Here is a 25,399-nt window from a genome sequence, read left to right on the forward strand (position 1 = left end):
TAGGAGATAATACTATGTTCATTAAGTATTAACATGATAATATTGGCTTTCAAAAAAAAAAAAATGATAATATTAAATATTTTTCTTCCATCCTTTAATCATCATGTATCCTAACAAAAAGAATCACGAGACATTCATGTTACATCTGCAAAATTGTGAATTACGGAGTACATGAGTTTGAGAAATCACTTGAGGAAGTTAAATTTGTTTCACCTTTATAAATTTTGTCAATTTCATGCAAGCGAAAATGTAGTCTCTTATTCGTGCTTATATAAGATAAAAATATTTTTGGCAAAATTATTAAAAGATAAAATTAGATTATTTTAAATCAAATTTATAATTTGTTGAATTATCAAAGAATATCTTATGTAGCACCCAAAAACACCCTACGATCTAGTAAAAAACAAAACCTAATATACATGCTCCATATAATCCTATGTATTAGATTAGAAACCAAAGTTAAAACCCCATTTACTGATGAGAGGTAGTCAGAAAAGTCGAAAACGATCAAAAGAATACAAGTACTTGCCGCCAGATTTATGGAGAGAAATTTTGCTTAGGTCGTCGGTCAAAAACCTATTACGATTCAGGTGTGTTTGTAAAACTTGGTGTTCTTTTATTGATTCTACTGATTTTATTTCCACACACCTCAAAATTTACAAGAACAATAGTGCAAATGCTTATTTATTATTTGCTGAAAATGTACCCAACACATTAAGCGATATCAATATCACAGTTCGTCATAGTGATACAATTAAAAAAGCAACTCAATTAGTTGCATCACACTTTTTTATAAACATTGATATGGTTAATGGGTTGTTGCTGACTAAGCGCTATAACTCACACTGGTCGAAAATTGTAGAGTTGAATTTGTGGAACCCTTTTGTTAGAAAATCTGTGTTACTTCTTCATTGCCCTCTTATTCCTAAATCAGATAATGTTGAAAGACGACGATTTCATTTAGGATTTGATCCTTGTGGTAATGATTATAAGGTTGTTTGTTTTGAGCTTGGTGATCGTATAGCTTCCGAGCAATCGGTTGCAATTGCAATCTATTCATTATGTGATCATCGTTGGAGGGTTAAGCCTAGTTGGACGAATGTTCCCAAGTGGTGTTTTGAATTAATTGATCACAATAAGGTTATTTTTTTATCAAGGAGCTTGGTATTGGAAACCCCATCCTAGATTTCAAGGTGAAGAAACCCGTCTTTTTTCGTTTGATTTGAGATCCGAGAAATTTAGCTATGTGAAGATGCCAGATATTGGGAAAGAAATGCTCAGGTTTATTTTCCTCCTCGGGGGATCATTAGCTATTTTTGGTATTTCTCGCGTAAGAGCTTGCGTATGGGTAATGGTAAAGAATGGTGGAAATGATTCATGGCACCTATTCTCTTCCGGAGATTCTAATTTAAATACCTACATGGATTTCACACGTGAAGGGCTTAAGATTATATATATATTGAAAGTACTGGTTTATTGTTGGTACATACTTATAACAAATTGATCTTTTATAACATTATGAGTCATCGAGTGCAACAAAGAAAAACTTTCCGTAGTTCTGATCTTGGTACTTATGTGGAGAGTTTGGTGTTGCACAAAGGGTATGTAGGTGCAACTTTGGCCTCACTCACAAATCAAAATCAGTTGGATACTAAAAGGTGACATGTAAGAGTGATCAATCTAGGCGTGGTTTGCTATCCATACTTGTTTTTAAAGTTTCATCATCAAACATAGGCGGATATCCATACTTGTTTTATTTTCTTTCTTTTTCTTAAAAAAATAATAATAATTGCATCATTAAATTAAAGTTTTATTTTTTTCGTTAAATTAAAGTTTGGATGTTATCAATCCATATTTTTTATAGCATTACGTATATTAATTACTATGGATTTGAGTTTCTATGATATTAAAAGTGCTTACCACTTGATTTAAGTAACTTAATTGGTTTTACTTCCTATAAAATATAAAAAGGTTTAATTTATTCAGTCAATATTGTTATCTCTTTTTCTCTTTTCTAAAGTTGTTATACTTAGATAAATATTCTCTTGTAATTATCTCTAGTATTTAGAAAGTAAATAATGCTGTATTTATCTTTTCTTAGTTGTAGTCTTCTGCAGGCCTATTTAAAGCATCCTCTGACTAATGTGTGAGGATTACAAAGTCGTACATATTTTGGAGTAGAAGAAATGGATTAAGATATAAGGCTTGTTCTTTTTAGTTTAATTTCATTTAAGTTCTTAATTTTCTTAAAGTGAGATCGGTAAACAATGATAAGGAATAACAATGACCCCTGTTTTCTCTGAAAATTGTAATACCTAATATGTTTGCCCTTTTTTTTTTTTTTTTTTTTTTTAATATATCATCATATACTCCATATTGAGAATAGTGGTTTCCTTTGTCAAAAAAAAAAAAAAAAAAAGAAAAAAAAAAAAAGAGAATAGCGGGTTAATAATTTAATATGAATACAACAGAATGATGATATAATATGCAACCAGATTAATCACGACCAAATTATCTGCATGCCATACATTTTCTACGTGACCATAGTATAAAATCGAGTTGAAACAACAAAATCGAAAAACCTTTGAAGCTAATAAAACATCCGAATATATAGATGGATAGGCAATTTAGTGAAGCTGAAGTCCTCGAGATCAAAGTCGAAATAGACAACATGAGCTTCATATTCAGGTTATGTATTCATTGTAATGTACGTACTTCTCCTTTAATTTATAATTTTTTTAACAGGGTTCCCCTTTATAACTTAGATGTCATGTAACTAGTTGAAATTGCAATGCATATAGAAAACCAAGTTAGCATAATCATTGTAAACGTTTACGATGCTAAATAGAAGTAAAATTAAGCTTATTATATAATTTGTTGTAAAAAAGAGATTACCATATCATTTAATATTCCCGCATTCTTCTATAAAATAAAACTTATACATTGAACCTTAGGGCCTGTTCGCATTTACTTAATTTCAGTTCAGTTCAGCTCAGCTTCAATCAGTTCAGTTCAGCTCCAATCAGTTCAATTCAATTCAGCTCCTAATTTCTTTCTCTCATAAAATATTCATTTCAGCTCAGCTCACTTCAGTTCAGTTCCAATCAGTTCAGTTCAGTAAATGTGAACTGGCCCTTAATCTCCCCTCTCTGCAATTTTAATAAGCAAACCCTATTCTTCTTAGCTAAAAAGTGATAATAATAGATGTCATTTATTTAAAAATTTGTAATCTGAATTTCTATCCTACTCTTGGTTTACATCCTCTTATGTGAGAGGATATAATTTACTAATATTACACGTGGTCGGAAGACTCGTAACATCAAATAATATATTATTGAGATTAATTTACTATTTTACACCTGGTCGGAAGACTTGTAACATTGATGTATATATTATCGAGATTAACTTACTAATTTTAAACATGGTCAAAAGACTCGTAACATCGATGTCTGTATATATTATCGAGATTAATTTACTAATTTTACATCTGGTCGGAAGACTCGTAACATCGACGCGTATATTATCATGAGCATAATCTTTGTACACAATCTCCCTTGTATTTTACCATCTATGCTCACTAGGGAATATCTTTTTTTAATGGTCTTTCTTTTGTTAGCAAGATACAAAATAATGAATCAATCACATTGGCAAGATAAGAGATTACAATCACATAATATTTGAAGGGTTTCTACACACTTAGAACTTAAAATATTGGACAATTCAATGCATTTTCCTCTGTATTCAATATTTCTATACAAGACCCTAACTTTGAATTTTGGATCACTGCCTACGCGTTCTATACATCTATCATTTTAGGGTCTTGCTTAGTTGTACATTATTCATTATGTTGTATTTATACTCAAATTAAAAGTTAAAAACAAATTCTAAATGCTATAAGGAAACATAATTTTAAGAAAGAAGATATTCATGCCGGTTCATAAACCAATCAACCATTCAAATAATTACACATTATTGATATATAATAATTGACTTCATTCATAAAGTCAAATGTTAATCTCTTCTATGATGCATGAAACAGTACAATTACCAACTAAATGGTACATAAATCTCCAAAATGAGAAATATATTAATTGGATAAGATTTTACCAGCTGCTAAATCAACAATAATTGGTGAAGAATTATTAAAATTAACTTTCAAAGCCTCTCTTAAGAACCACACATTACCCTATAAATACCCCTCAAGTTAGTATGCATTCTTACACCACCACCACAAATTAGCTTATTGATTTAATCAATTCTCCCAATCCATCATGTCTTCTTCATCATCCATGCCTAAGAAGGAATCGAGAGGTCGTCAAAAGATCCAAATGGCTAAGATTAAGAATCCTAGCCATAGACAAGTGACCTTCTCAAAACGCCGTTTAGGTCTCTTTAAGAAGGCCAGTGAAATCTGCACTCTTTGTGGTGTAGAAGCCACAATAATTGTGTTTTCCCCTGGCCAAAAGATGTTCTCTTTTGGTCAACCAGATGTTGACTCTATAGTCAACCGTTACATTAACCGTAACCAAATATGCCCTAATGGTACCACCAATTCTGAGGGTGGTGTCCATGGAGGTCGTCCACAAAGTGCTACTATGCGCAAACTCAACTCGCAACTAACCAAAATAAATGAACTCCAAGAGGTTGAAAAGGCTAGGGGTGAAATGATTAACAACTTCATGAGAAATAGCCAAAATTGGTGGGAGCAACCTATTGATAACCTTGGCTTAAACGAAATCGAAATTCTGAGAGCTTCATTGGAGAATCTTAAGATGAATGTAGCTAACCAAGCTCATTCGTTGGTGGAAAATACTTCTTCTTCGATCCAATCTTAAAAATGGATAACGGTGTCGGAGTTAGTTGCTGATTATCAACACTAGCTTTGACATCAAATCCATGAAGGATGAAATTGAAGGGTTTACTGTTCCTGGTCAAGTTAGCAGCATTTATAAGCAAAAGTTGTTCTAAATATAATGTCTTATTAGTTTCTTTGTTTTTGTTATTGTTCTTGTTATTCTAGTACTAAAGTAAGTTCGATTAATTAAGGCCAGGAAAAATATGTAATGAATTATGTCTTATTATGTTTTCATGGAATAAAATAACCATTAGATGATTTTGGTTGTCTATATATCACTCCTAGTCTCCTAGTCTCCTACTCTCGTATAATTTTTTGCTTAAAAGTATTACTACGTGTCTTTTTTTTTTTTTTTAATATTATTTGGTACAATAAATTTATCATATATTATTGACAACTAATTAAGTGCCTAAAAATATAAAATGAATGGAAGTATGGAACCATAGAAGATTAAATGCAAAAGTGTGGTCTCAAAAAAAAAAAAATGCAAAAGTGTAATTATGGGAGTGATGGGAATGGTTTCACTTTCACCCTCTAATTACTTGAGTCATCAGTTCATTACAGACTCTAACAATATATTTTAGTATAAAATTGTAATTTAATGATACCTCGTACGATTTTAATAATAACAAATAATACTAGAGATATCAATAAAGCATTTTACGTTTGTTAGTATTAATGCATGCAAGACTAGCTATTTTGGTATCATGATAATATGTTACCATCTAAGCACAATTTTATACCAACCAGTCATTAATGACTCAAATTATTTAAGATATAGAATTTCCCTGAGTTAGTTGATGTAAGTGTTGTGCGACTATAATTAAAAATTGTCACTTAAATATAAAACACTAAAAAAATCTTACTAACATACTCCTCCGTATAATTCAAGAAATAAATGATCAAAGTGAGTAAAATTTAGAAAAACGGATAAATATATATATTTGCATTTCTCTCGAGATTTGTAGCGCCACATAGAAAATCATTGGATTTAAGCCAACGACGATACGAAGGAATTTTAATTCTTGGAGAATTTGATTTTAATTGATGCACAAAGAAATTATTTTGTTTTATATAATAAGAATATTCAACTCCACCAGTGGGTTTTCAGCTGCCAGTCCCAAGCCTGGATAAAGGAGGAGGGTTACGTTAGGCCAGTGTAAAATTTTGTCACATCCCTTGGCATGAGCCATAATGATTGAGAGTAGTACTAGGATGGGTGACCTCCTGGGAAGTCCTCATAGTGGTCATGTAGCCAACCCCACTAATGGGATTAAGACGTTCAAGGCGAAGTATAAAATACGAGTATTTGAGTAGTAGTGAGAGTAAGGGATTAACTCAAGTGGTTAGAACTTCTCTCCTAGTTCTAGGTATTATGGCTTTCTATACAAAAAAAAAAAAAAAAAAAAAGTACTTCGTATGAGACTACGAGTAGTATATTTTTTTATTGGATTTTATTTTTAATTTTTCTAACCAAGTACCAATATAGCCGACCTTACGTACGAAATACTCGTAGTCTCGTATAAATGTATAATGTATTAACGTGTGACATGGTAGTGGACTAGTGGTAGTGGACTAGTGGTGGTAGTAGTTGAGTGGTACCATTAATTTACATTATTCATTTACTCCTCCGAAAAGAGTAAGATCAGCGCTTCCAAAATCACAATTATAAGTACAATTGATCACCAAAACCCTACTCTGTAATCTGTACGCCTGAAACTTTCCAGTAATTCCGAGTAATCTGCTAGAATTGAGAACTCAAACAAAGAGAAAGTCGCTGCCAAATTCCCGGAAAACAAGTACTTTCCGCCGGAATATGGCCGGAGATCTTCGCAATATCGCCGGTGAAAACCTTGCTCCAATTCAGGTACATTTGTAAAATTTGGTGCTTTTTAGTTAATTTTCTACAACAATTTTCGCAAAATTCAGTTACTACTTACTAGCCGTTGATAAAGCAAGTATGGTTTTAGGAATTTGATGACTGATACTGATTTATAAGAAGAGATGAGGTTGTGGAATCCCTATGTTACCTTCCTCCTTCCTGCTTCCTTTATCGTTTCGTTTGGTAGCTGGTAATAAATTGTGGTAATGAGAATTTTTTTAATTGACTAGAATTGTGGTAATGAGAATGAATTAAAGTGAAATTTGTCAAAACTTGATCTCATTTAACTTAAATTATATCATGCTGCATCAATTTTAACTGTGAATTGTACAAAATCAGAATGTGTTATGCATTTTGAAGAGAAATTGCTCTTTAGCCTTGTTTTTTTTGGTGTCGAATACGATAAATTGCTAGCATTTTGTGCTTTTGTGGTTGTAGCTTAATGCTTATATATATATAGAGAGAGATAAAGACAATTCTCATTGTTTTCTATGTTTTCTTCGTCAAATGATACGATGACAGTACAAACTTGTATTATTTGGCATTAACAGGCTGGCAGCCTGGCAGTAATGCATATTAATGGAAGGCGAAGTTAGTTGTTGATGGAGTAGCATTTCCTCTTGTTTATCTAGAGACAACAAGGTTTTTATTCTTCAGGTAAGTTAAATAGTTGGTGCTTGAGAACATATTTTGGTTTATTGATTGCTACACCATTTTAAACAAATATCTATATCTTACTGTCATTAGTTGTTTGGTAATACTTCATTAATAGCTGCATCAAAAAAAGATTTCAATTATGCGACATAACATGACTGGTAGATTATTTAAGACCGTATCAGATTATTACTTTTTCCGTCCTTACCTTAAAACCCCGTGTAAGATTATTTGAGCATCATGTTGAGGCTGCAGAAACATAACATCCATGGGTGTAAATTCTTTCCATATTAGCTTCTATCATAGACAAATCTTTCTCCTATACATATTCTTCGTCCCCAGCTGAAGGGGTAAAAAAGGAGCTGTTACCTTTGGCTGCCTTGGAAATCCCTTCAGAGAACCTGACTGGATTGAGTTTTTGTGTATCGTCACCCCAAAATTCCTTATCTTGAATTCTTGATGAATAATATTATTGGGAAAATGATTAATGCGCCCATAGGAAGTGATAATGCACCTGGACTTGTATCTTTGTCAATCCTTCAGAATCAATGTCCAAACTAATAGTGTTGATGTAGCTATTATAGTCCTATAGAATAGTATACACTCCTCAATTACCTCTTGAAGATTCATCCCACCATGCTGATACTTGTTATTGCCTGCAGCTTGTTGAATTTCTTTTAAATTGCATACATGAGTGTACCAATAGATCACCCTTTACTGCTTCTCCAGCTTCCATTTCCTCCTTTCTCTTGTTGATGATTGCACGTAGTGACCTGTGAATTTGATCTTCTATGTTCTTAAATCTTCTATTTCTTGATGTTGGAATTTCGGAATGTATCCGAAGACACGTGGCAGCATCATACATTACTTTGCTTAATGAGCAGAAGAGTGAGAAACTCTATGTTTTTCTTCTGATTTTGATGTTAATGTAAATTGGATATTCCTTACATTTTGTGGGGGATTAGACCTAATAATTGGGTATTCAAGGAAGTAAGACTAAAAGAGAAGCTTTTTCGAGGCCTACCCCCCAATCTAGAGTGGCTAGGCTTTTTCTTCCAAAAATGTAAAGGAGATCCTAAGCACAATACAGCCAAATCGATTGTCCTCATGCATGGGAACTTCAAAACAATGGTCTGTTTCATCCTCTCTTTTTATTTCTAGGTTTCTAAATATCGTAATCAGTTTGTCAACATGTTGGTTAAATCATGTTTTTTCAAAATTTTTCCATCTAAGGATAGATTCATTTCTTGGGAAGCTCAATTTGGAAAAAAAGAAAAAAATAATTGTAATCCACGTCTTTTTGAAACCCAAATAAATGGACAAATTTTACCAAAGAAAATTTATGTAATAACAGATTGAATTTCTTTGGTCAAATTCAGGAAGACTGTATTATGCTATAGTATGTATTACCTTAGTCCTAGGATATACCATATACACTGAATGCAAAAGAAGAAGAGCTGTATCAGTCTGGTCCTTGAGAAGTTTGAATATCTTTTGCCCCTCCTCATAGCTGCTACCAAATGCTGCTCTAGATATCACATCAGCAGTGAGTTTTATTAGATCATGCCACACATCTAGCTCCCCTGAACCCATTTCAGTGTGATAACTTCCCATTTACTGATCGTCTCTGCATTGGTTCTTGTGCTGTTTAACTCCGATGAGGTCAAATCAGAGTAGTTCAATAGATAGGGGTAAAGCAAACCTTAGATGATATCTTTTGTTTTGTAGGACATTTTAGATTAAATTTGCCTCTACCTCTGAGCATTCCTTATGAATGTGACATTATACAAGCTTGATCTTTTGAATATTCTTCTGTTGCGTTTTTTGATTCTGATTATAATTGTTTATTGTTTTGCGAAATATGTGAAGAGCAGCTGTGCCCAAGCCTTGTTATGTTCTTTAGCTCTGTGTCTTAGATGTAGTCAATTTGCATTGCTTTACCCCTCTAGCATAGGAAATTAACATGTATTGTTTTGTGTTTACAGTGGTGCTTTTGATCTGAAGTAAGGTTGGTGCCGAGTGGAAAAACATCTTCTTCTGGCTATCTTTACCAAAGTAACCGGGCTATTCCCTGAGGCATTGCTGGTACGTACAAACGTAATTTATATTCTAGTTGCTGAATTGTTTACTACTTCGTATAAAGATTCATACCTGTAGGAACTGGACAACCCTTTATCCCTTTTAAATTTAATTTTATGGCACAAGAGATTGGAATCTAATAGGTGTAGTAGTTATGTCAATGTGGAAACAACCACAGATTCCAACTTATCAGTGCTGTTTGCTGAGATTCATTGCTCAGGAAAGTGCCTGGTAGGGAAAGTAAAACATATTGATGCAGAATTGCCAATAACTGAAGTGAATATCTGGTTATCTTATCAAAGTAATATATTAGGTAAAAATTTAGAAATCATAGCATAATTGACAACTGCATAACTTCTACATATGTAATGGAAAATTAGGAAAAGTTCAAATGAATTTTTAATTGTTAAGTCCATACTCATGCTTGGACTAATAAGGAATTGAAATTTTTATAATGATAACAAACAGTAGGATACAATAGTATGGATTCTCTGCTTGTATACCATTAAAGGTGGTGTAAGATTATCTGAGCACCATGTTGAGGCTGTAGAAACATAACAGTCTTGGGTGCATGAACATAGGATGGTGAAAGCTCAAAGGAAAAGCGTTGTAGAATCATGGATAATGCCATTTTTGCTTCCGTCATTGCAAATTTTTCCCCTACACATATTCTTGGTCCCCAACCAAAGGGAAAAAATGAATTATTTCCATTTGTTGCCTTGGATATCCCTTCAGCGAACCTCTTTGGCTTGAATTCTTGTGCATCATTACCCCAATATTCCTGATCTCGGTGAACAGTATGCACAAAGAAAGCTATCATTGCACCTGAAGGAACTGATAATCCACCCAGATTTGTATCCTTAGGAATCCATCTGGTAATCTGCAATACTGGTGGATAGAGTCTTAGAACCTCGTACAGTATCATGGTCATCTAAAACAAACAAATCAGAAAACATATTATTAAAATATTATCAATTAAAGCCTTATTCCATACATTATGGGATCAAATAACTGATAACTTACTGTCTTCAAATGGTTTAAACCTTCAAAGTCAGGCACATTTTGCCCAAAGGTTTGCAAGACTTCTTCTCTTGCTCGTGCTTGCCATTCTTGATGCTTGCTCAACATTATCAGTGTCCAAACTAATAGTGTTGATGTAGTTTCTTGTCCAGCCAAGTAGAATAGTTTACACTCATCAATTACATCTTCAAGGCTCATCCCAACATGCTGATTCTTGTTACTGCTTGCAGCTTGTTGAATTTCTTTTGAATTGGAATCCATGAGTATACCCAAAAGGTCAGATTTAACCGAGCCTCCAGCATCAATTTCTTCTTTCCTCTTGTTGATAATTTTACGTAAGGAACTATGTATCTGATCTTCTAGCTTTTTAAACCTCCTATTTCTTGGTGTTGGAATAAATCTGAATGCAAGCAGTATAGTTAAAACTTTAGTTTCTTTGCCAAATCAACATCGATTAGCTGATGTTATAGATTATTACCTCTTCCCTGGGAAATAAACAGATTGTAGCATAAGAAGTGATAAATCAGTCTGCTCTTTAAGGAGTTCAAATATCTTTTGTCCTTCCTCATAGTTGCTACCAAATGCTGCTCTGGAGATCACATCAGCACCGAGCTGCATTAAATCCTGATACACATCTAGCTCACCTGAACCTCTTTCAGCTACTCTCATCTCCCATTTGTTGACTATTTCTTCACAACTTTCACGGAATGCCGGTAATATAAGCTGCAACAAGCATCAAAAGTTAATAATTTCCCTTAATTTATACATTATTAATGGACAATGGTAGAAGATAAGCTAAAGAATGTAAGGGAATGACCTTTAACTTCTCCACATGGAAAGCAGGGTTGATCAGCTTCCGATGTTTGGCCCATTTCTCTCCCTCATAGCTGACAAGCCCTGGAAAAAGCTTGTCGAAAATGGGGTTTACTTTTGCCTTGCATATTTCCTGTGTTTTGGTCAGCGCCTCTCGAATTGACTGTGGCTTCGAGAGTTGTAACATAGGTATAGGGCCAAACCAGAGGAAGAAATCATTTCCTGCATTGAGTCCAACTGTGAAATCTTAAGTTCACATTGATGTTTACAGTCTTCACTATTTTTGACCTTTTATAATCTTAATACACAATAATATATTGATTACACAATTGTGGAAAGTTCGTTAAAAAATTATGAAGTACGGAGTATATAATTAATTAATTTTTTTGGAAATTGAATTGGATTTATTTAACATAAAAGATCCCATATTACTATGTATTCTCTTTTCTTATCCTTGTATATGATTAAATGCGTCTTACTATGACTTAGATTAATGTGTGACAACTGTTATAAAATACAAGGAAGTGTATTTTAACCCAAGACAATTCAAGTGTAATATGCTGCCAAATTCCAACATCTCAACGGTTTATTTTTTATTAAAAACAACGAATCCAAACCAAAAGAAGGAAGAGGCTTGATCACATACCAAATTTGGAGGCAAGCTGATGGCGAAAAGGTTCCACACGCGGAAAGTATTCGTCAGAGAACCTATCCATGGGAGTTTTTAAGGCCTCTTCACGCATCGTGACGAAAGCTTTGAGATCTCCAAACAAAAATTTGTAAGAAGTGCCTGAGAAACCTTTCTGTCTAAGCAGTCTCTCTAGCTTCTTGGGCCTTAGCCACAACCAATTCACCACCTTGATAAACACCGTCACAACAGTAATGCATACTACTGCTGTCAAAACAGAGCTTGTTGTTAGTGTTTCCATTTTTTTTTGTTCTTTGTTAGTTTGCTTTCTTAAATTTTAAGATTGGAGCTATCATTTATGTTTATAGGAAAACGAGTGGTTTGTTACGAGAGAGTGAACAACAGAGGAAGGTTCTTTGATTCGAATGTCAAACTCTGTTTTTAATATCATAATTTTGTCTTGGTAAACAAGTTAAGTTATGATCTAATTGGACTAATATTTTATCTTTGTTGACGTTTACCAGTAAAAAGTTTATTTAAATTAATACAAGTATAGCTTTTTAATTCAATTATAGGGGTTGTAAAGGCGGGTTGAATTTGGCCTTTTCCTTGTCAAAAATAAAATAAAAAATTGGTTTATTCATACTTTGTTTTTATATGGTGTAGTTGCACTGTGTTACTTTGACTTGTCTTAATACATATACTTTAGTTTATCACTACTTTAATTATGGCTTGTGTCTAACGCCCTTTCTTTCATTTCTAAAGCTCTAATTTGTCATAAATATGTAAGACTATCATGTAGCTACTGCCCTTTTTACTCCAATTTCATTGATGTACACGTGGTTTTTATTTTATTATTATTATTATTATTATTATTATTATTATTATTATTATTTTTTAAAAAGGGGACTTACTTTCTACCTTATTCATTTTTGGCAAACAATAATTTACTATCTTACCTCGTATCCTACAATATTTACACTTTTTGACTCACTCTCTTGGGCTTTACGGAGTGTCTAGTTCGCATTGAAGCGAAATCTTTGAGGTCTCCAAAGAAGATTTAGTAAGAATTATGAGGGAAACCTTGCTGTGAGCTTTTTCACCTCAGCCGTATCCAAATCACCACTTTGCTTAACTAGTTAAGTACTGTTATTAACAAAGCTTGAACTCTTTCCATTCCTTTTCTTTGGGTTTGTAAACCTTTTGTTTTTACTAATTTGAAATAAAAGGAAAGAGAGGGGATGCAACTCATGCAAGGCATGATGTCAGATGGGTGGCGCATTCCCCTTTACTTTTGGTAAAATCGTAAACTAAAAAAAAGTACTTTCAAAGTAATCTAGAATGTTTGCTTGATTTGGTGATATATGTCCAATGATTAAGAAGGAGTAATTCAGACCCAAATGGGCGTGGAGGGCTTTGGACATTCTCCTCATGAAGAAGGTCTCCTAAGTCCTAATGTTATTCATGGAAGACTACATTTTGACTTACAATCATTTTAGATAGTGTTTTACTAGACCTGAAAAATCTGGAATTTTTTTCTTAATGTTTGTTAGTCTTGGTCTAAATATGACTTAAATGTAGTATGCACATAGGACACTTTGATGAACCATTTGCAACTTATTTTTATGGTTACCTGACATAATGGGCTTGAGAAAAAAAATCTTTAGATGAACAAAAATTCATCAAATGAAAATCTTGTGCACCTGAACAGTGATTACCACAAGGCACATAGGCTTTTTGCGTATGGTATTTTTTTTTTCATTTGATAAGTATTAGTGATCATTTTAAATCTTTGACCGTTTAAAATTTCAAAAATCCTCAAATGAAAAAAAAGGTGCTTAGTAGGGGCTCCTGCAGAAAGGATGAGAGATTGAGATACAGTCCACTATAGCCTTGTTCTTTAGCTCTACTGTGAAATTGGAGAGGAAAATATACAAGCCTTATGTTACTTCTATTGGCTCTACACAAGCTAGCTCCCTTTGAATGTCACATATGCAATCTTACTCTTTATGCAATTTCATTATATGTGTTTGTAGATATGATGGTTCCCTCATTTTCCTAAATCTACTACTTCTAGAATAGTTGCACTCTAGCCTTGTTCTATGACTTAACAATATGATATAAAGTTAGTTTGTGTTGCTTTTTAACTTTTTGTTTATGTACTTGATGCTCTGACAACAATAAAACTCACTTTTTGTTATATTGGTGTTGGCAGAATGGCAGTGAAAATTATTAGTAAAAAATAAGGATGGTGGCTGGTGTAGGATCATCTTCTTTTGCCTGTGTCTTTGCCAATTACTTGAGGTAAATATTTGAATAACCCTTTCTTACAACACTGTATTTGACGTGCTACATTTTCATTTGATTTGCACTCTTAAGAGTAAGACTTTTACATATTGAGATTTTTTTGCATACACTTTTCGTTTTTTTGATTGTTGCATTGTTTCATACAGAGTATTAATACTTCTTATGGCACTGGTACATGGTAAAATAGTTCAAGTGTGTGTTAAAACTGGCTTTATTTCTTGTCTGATCTAGCTTTTAGTAAGATATCTTCTTTTTTCATGTGCAGCCTGTTGGAACTAGACAATCCTTTTATTTGTTAAGATAGGAATAAGGTTTTGATACAAAAATACTAAGGTAACATAAGAGAATTGAAGACAATTGATCAATTATAAAATCCTTAATATGATCACATATTTATGTTTATAATATAGTTATGAAAACATAGTTTCTTCAAGATTATATGTTGGAATGTTAATTTCAAACCCATGCTCAGTTCTAGGCTCACATTTCTGGAGTATATAAAAAAGTTCACTGCACCAAAATTTAACTGTTATGGAGTATTGATGAATTTAAAGTAAATGATGTGGTGCAATTCATTGAAGTGGATGTTCCGTTACATTTTGGTTTAAAGAAAATGCAGAGTTTATAATTTCAGGAAAAAACTCATCCAAGTACAGAGAAGAGGAAAATAGTTCTAGGATAGTAGGAAAAACAAACTGAATGATCATTTTTGGTTTAACCGTATACCACATAAATCTAGTCAACTATTCTTACTAAGCAAGTAAGCATACATATGAAAGTTGTGATTGCAATACCATCAAAGCTTGTTTAAGATCATACAAGCACCATGCAATACCATCAAAGCTTGTTTAAGATTATGTAAGCACCGTGTTGAGGTCCTAGAAATATTCTAGTCCTGGGAGCATGAATGTAGGATGGTGATAGTTCAAAGGAAAATCATTGTAGAATCATCATAATGCTTTTTTTAAGGCCTCATCACGCTTCGTGGCAAAATCTTTGATATCTCCCACCAATCTTTGTAAGAACTAAGAAGTACCAGGGAGACCTTGCTGTCTAAGTAATCTCTCTAGCTTCTTGGGCCTCAACCATACCCAATTCACCAATTTCATTAACGCTGTCAACATTAATATACATACTATTGATAGCGAAACAGAGCTTGATGTCATTGTTTTCATTTGCTTCTTGCTTTTACTCTTGTTTAAGATGATTTCACTGAAATCTCAAGATTAAATGAAAACCTCTAAATTTTTTTTCGTAGTATATATGAGAGAAAGAAAAACAGAGGATGTGAGATGGTAGCACCGTAGCCGACTAGGAAATTGCCTTGATCAAAAGTCCACTCTTTTATTTCCATTTTTATTTATCTTGCTAATCACGTTAATTGTATAATACTTGGTATATCCTAATATGAGGTGGAGGTGTGGAGCTCGTGGAAGTGAAATTAATACAAGATTACAACTGTATATCTTTTTTGATTCTTTATGCAGGGATTGCTTAAAATAATTGCTGTAGATTTTACTCTTTTCTAATCATTATCATTTATCCATGTGAAAAGTCAGCTTTTTAGGGATTGACCTTTAACTTCTTCTGTTCTTCATGTGGAAAGGCAGTTGTTATTGGGATTGACCTTTTACTTCTCCATATGGAAAGCAGGGTTGATGATCTTCCTTTATTTGACTCATTTTTCTTTTTCTTTTCTTTTTTTTTTTTTTTATTTTTTTTTATTTTTTTTTTTTTTTATAGCTGACTAGCCTTGGGAAAAAGCTGTCAAATTGGGGTTGAATTTTTTGCCTTTCGAAATTCATTGGTCTTCATGATGGTCTCCTTGGCTCACTTTGGCATCAAGATGCTAACCATTGATATAGAGACAGCCCAAACAAATCAGTCTTGAAAGGGCTGGTTCTTGAAGATGCATGTATAAATTATGCCTGTGTTTGTTGAAGTATTTTGCTGATTACATTTGAAAGTTCCAACCTTTTCATCTGATTCATGTGTTACTATGTCTGTTGCTCTTATCTTTTCTTACAACTTAAATATGATATCCACTACCTTGATCTTCTGAAAATATTCATCTGGTATGATCTCTGTTTATGATTATAATGGTTTATTTCTTAGTTGAATCTGGCAGTACATTGAGCTTTAGCCTTGATACGATTCTCTAGCTTAATGTCTTAGATAAAGTCTATTAGCATTGTTTTCTTAGTTCTCTATCATAATTAATTAACTTGTGTTGTTTGGTGTCAACAGTGATGCATTGTAGTCGAAGTCGAATTTGGTGATGAATGAAAGAACGTCTCTTTCTGGGTTTTTTTTTGCTAAGGTAAAATGGATTGTCATATTTCTTGAGGCATAACCAGTACGGAGTACATAAGAAATCCATATTCTGATTGCTGCATTGTTTACTTAAAAGTTTATTGTATTACATGCACCCTATAGCCTGTAGGAGCTATACAACCTATAATCTAGTTGGAATTCAATTTGGTTGCTTGGGACTAAAGTAAGTTGGGTTCTAGTTCAAGGAGGACAATGTACACATAAAGAGAATTGGGATCTAATAGTTTTGTGAATGCAGGTGAATCTGGCAGATGCCAAATTGTCAGTGTTTTTGTGTGCTGAGATATAAGGAGAAAAAAAAAAAAAGATATAAGAAGAAAGATGTACTATTATTGACATAACTGACAAGTGACATGATAACTGTGTATCTTCTACAATAGTTGAGAATTAGGAAAAGTTCGAATGAACATTATTTTCGAAAAGTAAACTTCCAAGTTCAAGCTTAGACTAATAAGAAAGTGAAATTTTGTTTTGTTCTGTTTCAAAATAAAAATAAAATAAGAAAGTGAAATTTCTATGATCATAATATTACAAACACTCTCTAGTTGTAACTATCAAAGCTGGTGTAAGATTATTTGAGCACCATGTTGAGGCTGTAGAAACAGAACAGTTGTGGGTGCGTGAACATAGGAAGGGGAAAGTTCAAAGGAAAAGCGTTGTAGAATCATGGATAATGCCAATTTTGCTTCTAACATTGCAAATCTTTCCCCTATACATATTCTTGGTCCCCAACCAAAGGGAAAAAAGGAGTTATTTCCTTTTGTTGCCTTGAATATTCCTTCAGCAAACCTGTCAGGTTTGAATTCTTGCGCATCATCACCCCAGATTTCCTGATCTCGGTGGACAGAGTGCATCGAGATACTAATCAACGTGCCTGAGGGAATTGATAGCTCCCCTAGATTTGTATCCTTGTCGATCTGTCTTGTTGTTCGTTGTGCTGGTGGATAGAGTCTCAGGACTTCATATAGTGTCATAGTCACCTAAATGAAACATAATATATCATGATTTTTATTTTTATTCTGATTTCATTCTTTATCATAAGAAAATATCACTACTTACTGTCTTCAAATGGTTTAAACCATCAAATTCTGGAACAGTATTACCAAAGGTCTGCAAAACCTCTTCTCGTGCTCGGGCTTGCCAATCTTGGTGCTTGCTCAGCAATATCAAAGTCCAAACTAGTAGTGCTGATGTGGTTTCCTGTCCAGCAAAGTAGAAGAGTTTACACTCGTCAATTACCTCTTGAATACTCATCCCAACATGCCGAAACTTGTCATTGCCAACAGCTTGTTGGATTTCTTTATAATTAGAGTTCAATAGGATATCCAACAAGTCAGACTTTGCCTCTTCACCAGCTTCAATGGCCTCCTTCCTCTTGTTGATGATTGTACGCAGTGATGCATGTAATTTATCTTCAGTGTCCTTAAACCTCCTATTTCTAGCTGTCGGAATGTAGCTGCATATAAGGAGCAGGATTTAACCCATCTTCTAATAATTAATCTGTAGAAATATTGCAGGATTGAGGATTCTATTATTAATTACCTCGCTCCTGGGATATAAACTGATTGTGTCATAAGAAGAGTTAAATCAGCCTGATCTTTGAGAAGCTCGAATATCCTATGTCCTTCCTCATAGTTGCTACCAAATGCTGCTCTAGAGATCACATCAGCACCGAGTTTCATTAGATCTGGCCACACATCTACCTCACCTGAACCCTTTTCAGCTACTACCATCTTCCATTTGTTAATAATCTCTGCACAACTATCATGGAACGCGGGCAACATAAGCTGTAAAAAGCATGGAAACCAAATTACTATCCAAAAGGTTTGAATGTTCACATGTATTTTATGGTCGTATTGTATGAATTAAAAGACTTTTTAATTGTTTCGTAGATAAAATGAATCTCTCTAGTGTGACTTATTCAATTTCCTTCTTTTATAATGTGTAAAAAATTAAAATATTGTAGGCACTGACCTTCAACTTCTCCATATGGAAGGCAGAGTTGATCAGCCTGCGATGTTTGACCCATTTCTCTCCCTCTAAGCTCACCAGCCCTGGAACAAGTTTTTTAAAAATGGGGTTCACCTTTGTCTTTCGAAATTCTTCCATCTTTGTCAAGCTTTCTCTGATCATCTCCGGTTTTGAGATGTTTATCATCGGTATAGGGCCAAACCAGAGAAAGTAGTCCTTTCCTGCAGTAACACCAATTCAAAATCAATCTATCACTTTCTCAGAATATATCAGACCTTTATTACATGGTTTGATCTCAGTGAAAATTAAACCAGTCTCTCATAGATGTGTATTGCATTAAAATTTAATTGAACTACATTCTATTGTTTAACTCAAAACAATCTCAACGTTCTCTGTCTTAGGTTATGTGACATGTCTACTAATTTTAGATTGAGGGAGTACTTGCAATAATTGTAAGTGTCAGGTGCAGGCACAAATTCAAGTGTGCTCTGTCAATAGACACGGTAACACTGTCCAAAAATTGGACACGGGTGTGGAGACAAATGGAACATATCTTTGTTTTTAAAAGGTTGTTTCACATGAGCTTCACTGTGCAAATAAGTATACACACATTTTAGGCTTAATTGATTGTTACTTCTATCTGAAATGCTAATCTTAAATCCATTAATGAGCACATATCACAAATGTTTGTCTTTTCATTCCAAAAGGTTTGAAATTGTTGAAGTGTTTTAGGTGAGCATTGAAGTGTAGGGTACGGATTCCTTATCCATGTCAGAGTGTTAAGTGTTTGACAGGGGTACGGAAGAGTAAATGTCATATTCTAGTCTGCTTGATCAAGAACAATTTTACTTGACCCATATTATTGGTCTAACATGCCACTGCTATCATTTTAACTTCTCTGCTGCAAAAATACAGTATTCCGTAGCATATATAGCAGCAAGACAGCAAGTCTATCACTTGATCAAAAAATTCTTACACGCCATGAATTTAGATGACATACCAAATCTAGTGCGGATATGATGGCGGAAAGGTTCCACACGCGAATAATGATCATCAGATAAGCTGGTCATGGGGGTTTTCAAGGTCTGAGTTCGCATTGAGGCGAGATCTTTGAGGTCTCCATAGAAGAGTCTGTAAGAATTACCAGAGAAACCTTGCTGTCTGAGCAATTTCTCTAGTTTTTTGGGCCTCAGCCATACCCAATTTACCACTTTGATTAACACTGTCACTACCAATATACAGATTGCTGTTATTAAAACAGAGCTTGTTGAAGCCATTTCCTTTTTGTGTTTTTTTTTTTTTTTTTTTTTTTTTTTTTTTTTTGAACTTTGGGTTTTGTAAGTTCTATGCCCAAATTTCCTGTTTTTAGGAACTTTTTCCCCCTTTTGTCATGACCAAGTAAAAACAGGGAATGCGACTAGGCAAGAGATGATGTCAGATCCTTCAAATGGGTGGCTTTACTGGCGTAAACCCATCATCTTTCTTGTTTTACTGGCTTGAATATTTTTTAATGTTTAATGAGGAATATTCAAGACCCAAAGGAAATGAGAAAAGATCCCATTTTTACCTTCAAATTTTGACATTTTATTTTTTAAGTAGTGCAGGAGGAGTAGTGCAGGACTTTGTTTAAATTTGACTAAGGATAAAGGATAGACGTACATAACTCATCCTCATGCAGAGATTGCTAACTAAGTTTAAATTAGATTTAGTTCATTTTTCTGTCTTCTTACTCAACAAAAAGGCTTCGAAACAAAGGACCCTAATACGGAGTAACGGATATTCTTTATTACATGCACCTTGGTGCAAGCCTTGTATTACTTCCCTTAAGGCTTAGCTCTTACAGTATAGTTGCATATCTGCAATCTTAATTTTGTACATATCAAAAATTACGTTGGTTGGTTCATTTTCCTAAAATTATTTTGTCAAGATTAGTTGCACAGTTGCACTGTAGCCTTGTTCTATAACTCAATAATCTGAGATAAAATTTGCTTTGTTTTATCTAATAATCTTCTTGTATTCATGATGTACTGACAAAGACTATTCACTTTTGTGTATATTGGTATTGGCAGAAAAATTATTTTGGTAAGTCAAAGCGGTGGCTGGTGTAGAATAATCTTCTCTTGGTGTCGTTGTCAAAGCAACAAAGGGCATAATATATCTTGAGGTAAAGACTTGGACTCTATCTTTCTAATGACATAATACATGATGTTGTGTACTTGTGTTATAGTATGTTTCGATTGCTTTCTTAAAAGATAAATTAAAAAAAAAAAGAAAGAAAAGACTTTTACTCATTCAGATTATTCGCTTCCTATTAAGATTTTTTATTGCTTTATAAACCGGAGTGTAGTTTAATTATGCGTTCAAGCATTTGTGGCTTTAGTTGTTATCTTATATTTTATTTTGGTATTATTCTTGTTAGTGCGAATAGTGGCAATGAAAGTGATTAGGATGAACAAACAAGAACAATTAAAAAAATTTGAAAGTAGAAAAGAAGACAATAGTTGGGAGATGGGAAGATCCAATGAAAGTGATTAGGATGAACAAACAAGAACAATTAAAAATTTGAAAGTAGAGAAGAAGACAGTAGTTGGGAGATGGGAAGATCCTCCAAGCATATCACTTGAAGACTATAAAACCCACCAAAATCAAAGAGACTATTGTTGTATTGATGATGATTTAATGTTTATAAGAGTATTGGACAAATCCTCTCACTATATTTCTCTTTGAAGTACTTTAAAGAGAATTGCACTTCAGTAGTTTTGTAATTTTGTTGATGAGAAGGAACATGGCAGATTTTAACTTATCTGTGATTTGTGTACTAATAATAGCTTGACTGACAACTGTATGACCTCCACATGGTAGTTGAGAATTAGAAATGTTCAAATGAACTCTATTTTCCAAAAATACACATCCAAGACCATGCTTGGTTTCTATTTGTTTGGACTTTGGAGAGTCTCTTAGTTTGGTGGGGATGTTTTAAAACAAGGCACAATATCTATAAAGGTCTAAAACAACATACAAGTTTCAAAGCAATAAGCAACTGGACATAGAGCGTAGATTTCATTAATCATTCACCCTTAAAAGAGTATTCTTTTGAAATTACATAGAATCTCCAGTGAACACTGAAACGACAGTAAAACAATAGTTGTGTCTAAAGCCGAAAAAAACTTATAGAAAAGTCTAGGAAAGCAGTAGAAAGGCATTTAAAACATACTAAGAGAGTTGGATTCTAACACTTAGACTAATAAGTGATATTACTTGAGGGCTACCAACAGTAATCTAAAAGTATCTAATTGCATATCATCATAGCTGGTGTAAGATTATTTGAGCACCATGTTGAGGCTGTAGAAACAGAACAGTTGTGGGTGCGTGAACATAGGAAGGGGAAAGCTCAAAGGAAAAGCGTTGTAGAATCATGGATAATGCCAATTTTGCTTCTAACATTGCAAATCTTTCCCCCATACATATTCTTGGTCCCCAACCAAAGGGGAAAAAGGAGTTATTTCCTTTTGTTGCCTTGGATATACCTTCAGCAAACCTGTCAGGTTTGAATTCCTGCGCATCATCACCCCAAATTTCATGATCTCGGTGGACAGAATGCATTGAGAAACTGATCAATGTGCCTGAAGGAATTGATAGTTCCCCTAGATTTGTAGACTTATAGATCTGTCTTGTTACTCGTGGTACTGGTGGATAGAGTCTCAGGACTTCATATAGTATCATAGTCACCTAAAATTAACATATTATGTCATTATGTGATGAAAACTTTTAATTATTATTATCATTCATTATCTTTAGGAAATAACAATACTTACTGTCTTTAAGTGGTTCAAACCATCAAATTCTGGCACAGTATCCCCAAATGTCTGCAAGACTTCATCTCGTGCTCGGGCTTGCCAATCTTGGTGCTTGCTCAACAATAACAAAGTCCAAACTAGTAGTGCTGAAGTAGTTTCTTGTCCAGCAAAGTAGAACAGTTTACACTCGTCAATTACCTCTTCAATACTCATCCCAACATGCCGAAACTTATCATTACCAACAGCTTGTTGCATTTCTGTATAATTAGAATTCAATAGGATATCCAACAAGTCAGACTTTGCCTCTTCTCCAGCTTCAATGGCCTCCTTCCTCTTGTTTATAATTGTACGCAGTGACGTATGTATTTTATCTTCAGTGTCCTTAAACCTCCTATTTTTAGCTGTCGGAATATATCTGCACGGAAGGAGCAGGATTAAACCCTACTCTTCATAAATAATCTGTGGAAATTTACAGGATGCTATTAATTATTACCTCTCTCCTGGGATATAAACTGATTGTATCATAAGAAGTGCTAAATCAGCCTGGTCCTTGAGAAGTTCAAAAATCCTTTGTCCTTCCTCATAGTTGCTACCAAATGCTGCTCTAGAGATCACATCAGCACTGAGTTTCATTAGGTCTGGCCACATATCTATCTCACCTGAACCCTTTTCAGCTACTACCATCTCCCATTTGTTAATGATCTCTGCACAACTATCATGGAACGCGGGTAACATAAGCTGTAACAAGCATCATAAGTTAATAATTATCATCCAAAAAGTTTCATTGCTAATATATTACTTGTATAAGATAGTATCTCATGTATATAATTAGACTGATTTTTGTAGATGAAATGGTCAGTGGATGAGTTGTCTTAAATTGTGCAAACTCTTGAATTTCCTTTTTAATACCGTATCTATCAAAAATTAAGTATAAAGTGTAGAGAGTGACCTTTAATTTCTCCATATGGAAAGCAGGGTTGATCAGTCTGCGATGTTTCACCCATTTTTCTCCTTCTAAGTTGCTCAGCCCTGGAACAAGTTTTTTCAAAATGGGGTTCACCTTTGTCTTTCGAAATTCTTGCATCTTTGTCAAGCTCTCTCTGATCATCTCTGGCTTTGAGATATTTATCATCGGTACAGGGCCGAACCAAAGAAAGTAATCCTTTCCTGCAGTAAACACCAACCCAAATCAATCTATATCACTAAAGCACATGGTCTACCCACTTTCTTTAACATTCACTCTCCTTTTCTTAAAGTGTGTGCCTAAATTGAACGTGTCATCTAAATAGGAACAGAGTAAGTATGAAGAAATATCCTTAATATCCTCATACGGAGTAATAATATAACTCAAACCTACCCGAACTATTCACTAATTTCTGAGACTATGTGACAAGTCTGACATCTAATTTCTGGATCTTATAGCTGTATATCTGACTATAATTCCAGACCAAAGGAGTACTTGCAATAATTTTAGCTGGATCAAGAACAATTCTACTCACTCCATACATTTGAATCAATCATTTCTGTTTTATTGGTCATTTTATTTGCCACGGGTGTAAATTTGAGTATTTAACATCTTAGCAGCAAAAGTATAGTAGCATATATAGCAGCAAAAGTATAGTAGCATATATAGCAGCAAGTCCATCACCTGATCAAAAAATTGTTATTCGCCATAAAATTAGATGAATTACCATATTTAGTGTGGTGATGATGGCGGAGAGGTTCCACACGCGAATAATGATCATCAGAGAAGCCGGTCATTGGGGTTTTCAAGGCCTGAGTTCGCATTGAGGCGAAATCTTTCAGGTCTCCATATAAGAGTCTGTAAGAATTACCTGAGTATCCTTGCTGTCTGAGCAATTTTTCTAGCTTCTTGGGCCTCAACCATACCCAATTTACCATTTTGATTAACACTGTCACTACCAATACACAGACTACTGTTAATAAAACAGAGCTTGTTGATGCCAATTCCATTTCTTTTCTTTTTGTGGGTTTTGTAAATTTTATGCCCAGATTTCCTGTTTAAGTAGGAGATTTTTTTTCTTTTTCTTATTTGTTTTGAACTTCTGACTAAATAAAAACAGGGGATGCAAGTCATGCAACTACGCAAGGGATGATGTCAGTTCATTCAAATGAGATTGGTTTAATCCCATCAACCTTTTTATAAAAATTCTGTCTTGTATTTCTTGGAAAAGTCTCAATAAAATTAAAAGAAAGAGTTTTTTTTTTCCTTTATTTGTTGATTATTGTTCCTTTTTAATGTTTGACGAGGAATATTGAAGATTCAAAGGAATCTGAGAAAGACTGCATTTTGACTTCAAAGTCTTGACACTTTTATTTGTGAACTTGTGCAAGACTTTGTTTATATACGCCTATGGATTGATGCAAAATAGCAACTAACCTGTATGCCGGGATTGCTAACCAAATTTTAGTTAGTTTTTGTTTAATATTCTATCTTGTATTACTTACTTTAGCTCCGAACAGTCTAGCTTCCTATTGGCAATCTGAATTTTTAAGCAATTTCATCTGATGTATATAAATGTTCAAAATTTTGATGGTTCATTTGTTTTCCTAATAGTTGCACACTTGCAGTCTAGTCTTGTTCTCTGACTCAATAATCTGAGATAAACTCCTTTGATTTTCTTAAATTCTTGATGTACTGACAAAGACTCTCACTTGTGTGTGTATTGGTGATTGGCAGATATTATTAGGAGTCAAAGTTGGTGGCTGGTGTAAACGTCAAAGCAGCAAAGGGCATTATATTATTTGAGGTAAAGATGTGAATCAGGACCTCTATCTTTCTAATGACATAATACTTGCTTTGTTGCAGTATACTTTATTTGCTATCTTAGAAGAAAGACTTTTGCACATTTGGATTATTCTTTGTTTAATTTTGTTGTTGCATTGTTTCCTATTAATCTCTTCATTGATTGAAATTGGAACATAACAAACTAGGATTTTGATACAAATATTACTAAAATTAACATAACAGGATCGAACTTGAAAAAAAATCTAAGATCAGTTTTACACTTACATATCTAAACTCTGTTCATCCAACC

At 33.8% G+C, this 25,399-nt stretch overlaps 3 protein-coding genes, 1 long non-coding RNA gene and 1 pseudogene across 7 annotated transcripts; 2 read left to right on the forward strand and 3 right to left on the reverse strand.

Moving 5' to 3' along the window:
* The first annotated feature begins 4,271 nt into the window (after positions 1-4,271).
* Positions 4,272-4,835, forward strand: LOC145597154 (agamous-like MADS-box protein AGL62 pseudogene; annotated as a pseudogene).
* Positions 4,836-6,428: 1,593 nt separating this feature from the next.
* LOC145597330 (uncharacterized) lies at positions 6,429-25,112 on the forward strand. Of its 4 annotated transcripts, XR_014103321.1 has the most exons (7): positions 6,429-6,722; positions 7,289-7,394; positions 9,377-9,476; positions 14,147-14,235; positions 16,486-16,558; positions 20,613-20,707; positions 25,042-25,112. It is a non-coding gene; the product is annotated as an uncharacterized LOC145597330 (long non-coding RNA). The 4 variants fall into 4 exon arrangements; XR_014103320.1 differs by lacking the exons at positions 20,613-20,707; positions 25,042-25,112 and having other exon boundaries at positions 7,260-7,394; positions 16,486-17,092; XR_014103319.1 differs by lacking the exons at positions 20,613-20,707; positions 25,042-25,112 and having other exon boundaries at positions 16,486-17,092.
* LOC145597327 (echinocystic acid 23-monooxygenase-like) lies at positions 9,976-12,232 on the reverse strand. The gene is made up of 5 exons (XM_081653463.1): positions 11,950-12,232; positions 11,308-11,525; positions 10,969-11,213; positions 10,494-10,890; positions 9,976-10,401 (listed from the first exon to the last, which is right to left on the reverse strand). Exons 1-5 carry the CDS (start codon positions 12,230-12,232, stop codon positions 9,976-9,978), a joined length of 1,569 nt encoding a protein of 522 aa, XP_081509589.1.
* On the reverse strand, positions 17,127-19,820 carry LOC145597328 (cytochrome P450 72A397-like). The gene is made up of 5 exons (XM_081653464.1): positions 19,544-19,820; positions 18,547-18,764; positions 18,115-18,359; positions 17,632-18,028; positions 17,127-17,552 (listed from the first exon to the last, which is right to left on the reverse strand). Exons 1-5 carry the CDS (start codon positions 19,818-19,820, stop codon positions 17,127-17,129), a joined length of 1,563 nt encoding a protein of 520 aa, XP_081509590.1.
* On the reverse strand, positions 21,594-24,458 carry LOC145597781 (cytochrome P450 72A397-like). The gene is made up of 5 exons (XM_081654026.1): positions 24,032-24,458; positions 23,290-23,507; positions 22,834-23,078; positions 22,359-22,755; positions 21,594-22,272 (listed from the first exon to the last, which is right to left on the reverse strand). The coding sequence occupies exons 1-5, from the start codon at positions 24,312-24,314 to the stop codon at positions 21,847-21,849; spliced, it is 1,569 nt and encodes a 522-aa protein (XP_081510152.1). The 5' UTR covers positions 24,315-24,458; the 3' UTR covers positions 21,594-21,846.
* Positions 25,113-25,399: the final 287 nt, after the last annotated feature.

Source organism: Chenopodium album, chromosome 20 (genome assembly GCF_948465745.1).
Source record: "Chenopodium album chromosome 20, dcCheAlbu1.1, whole genome shotgun sequence".
Lineage (NCBI taxonomy): Eukaryota > Viridiplantae > Streptophyta > Magnoliopsida > Caryophyllales > Amaranthaceae > Chenopodium > Chenopodium album.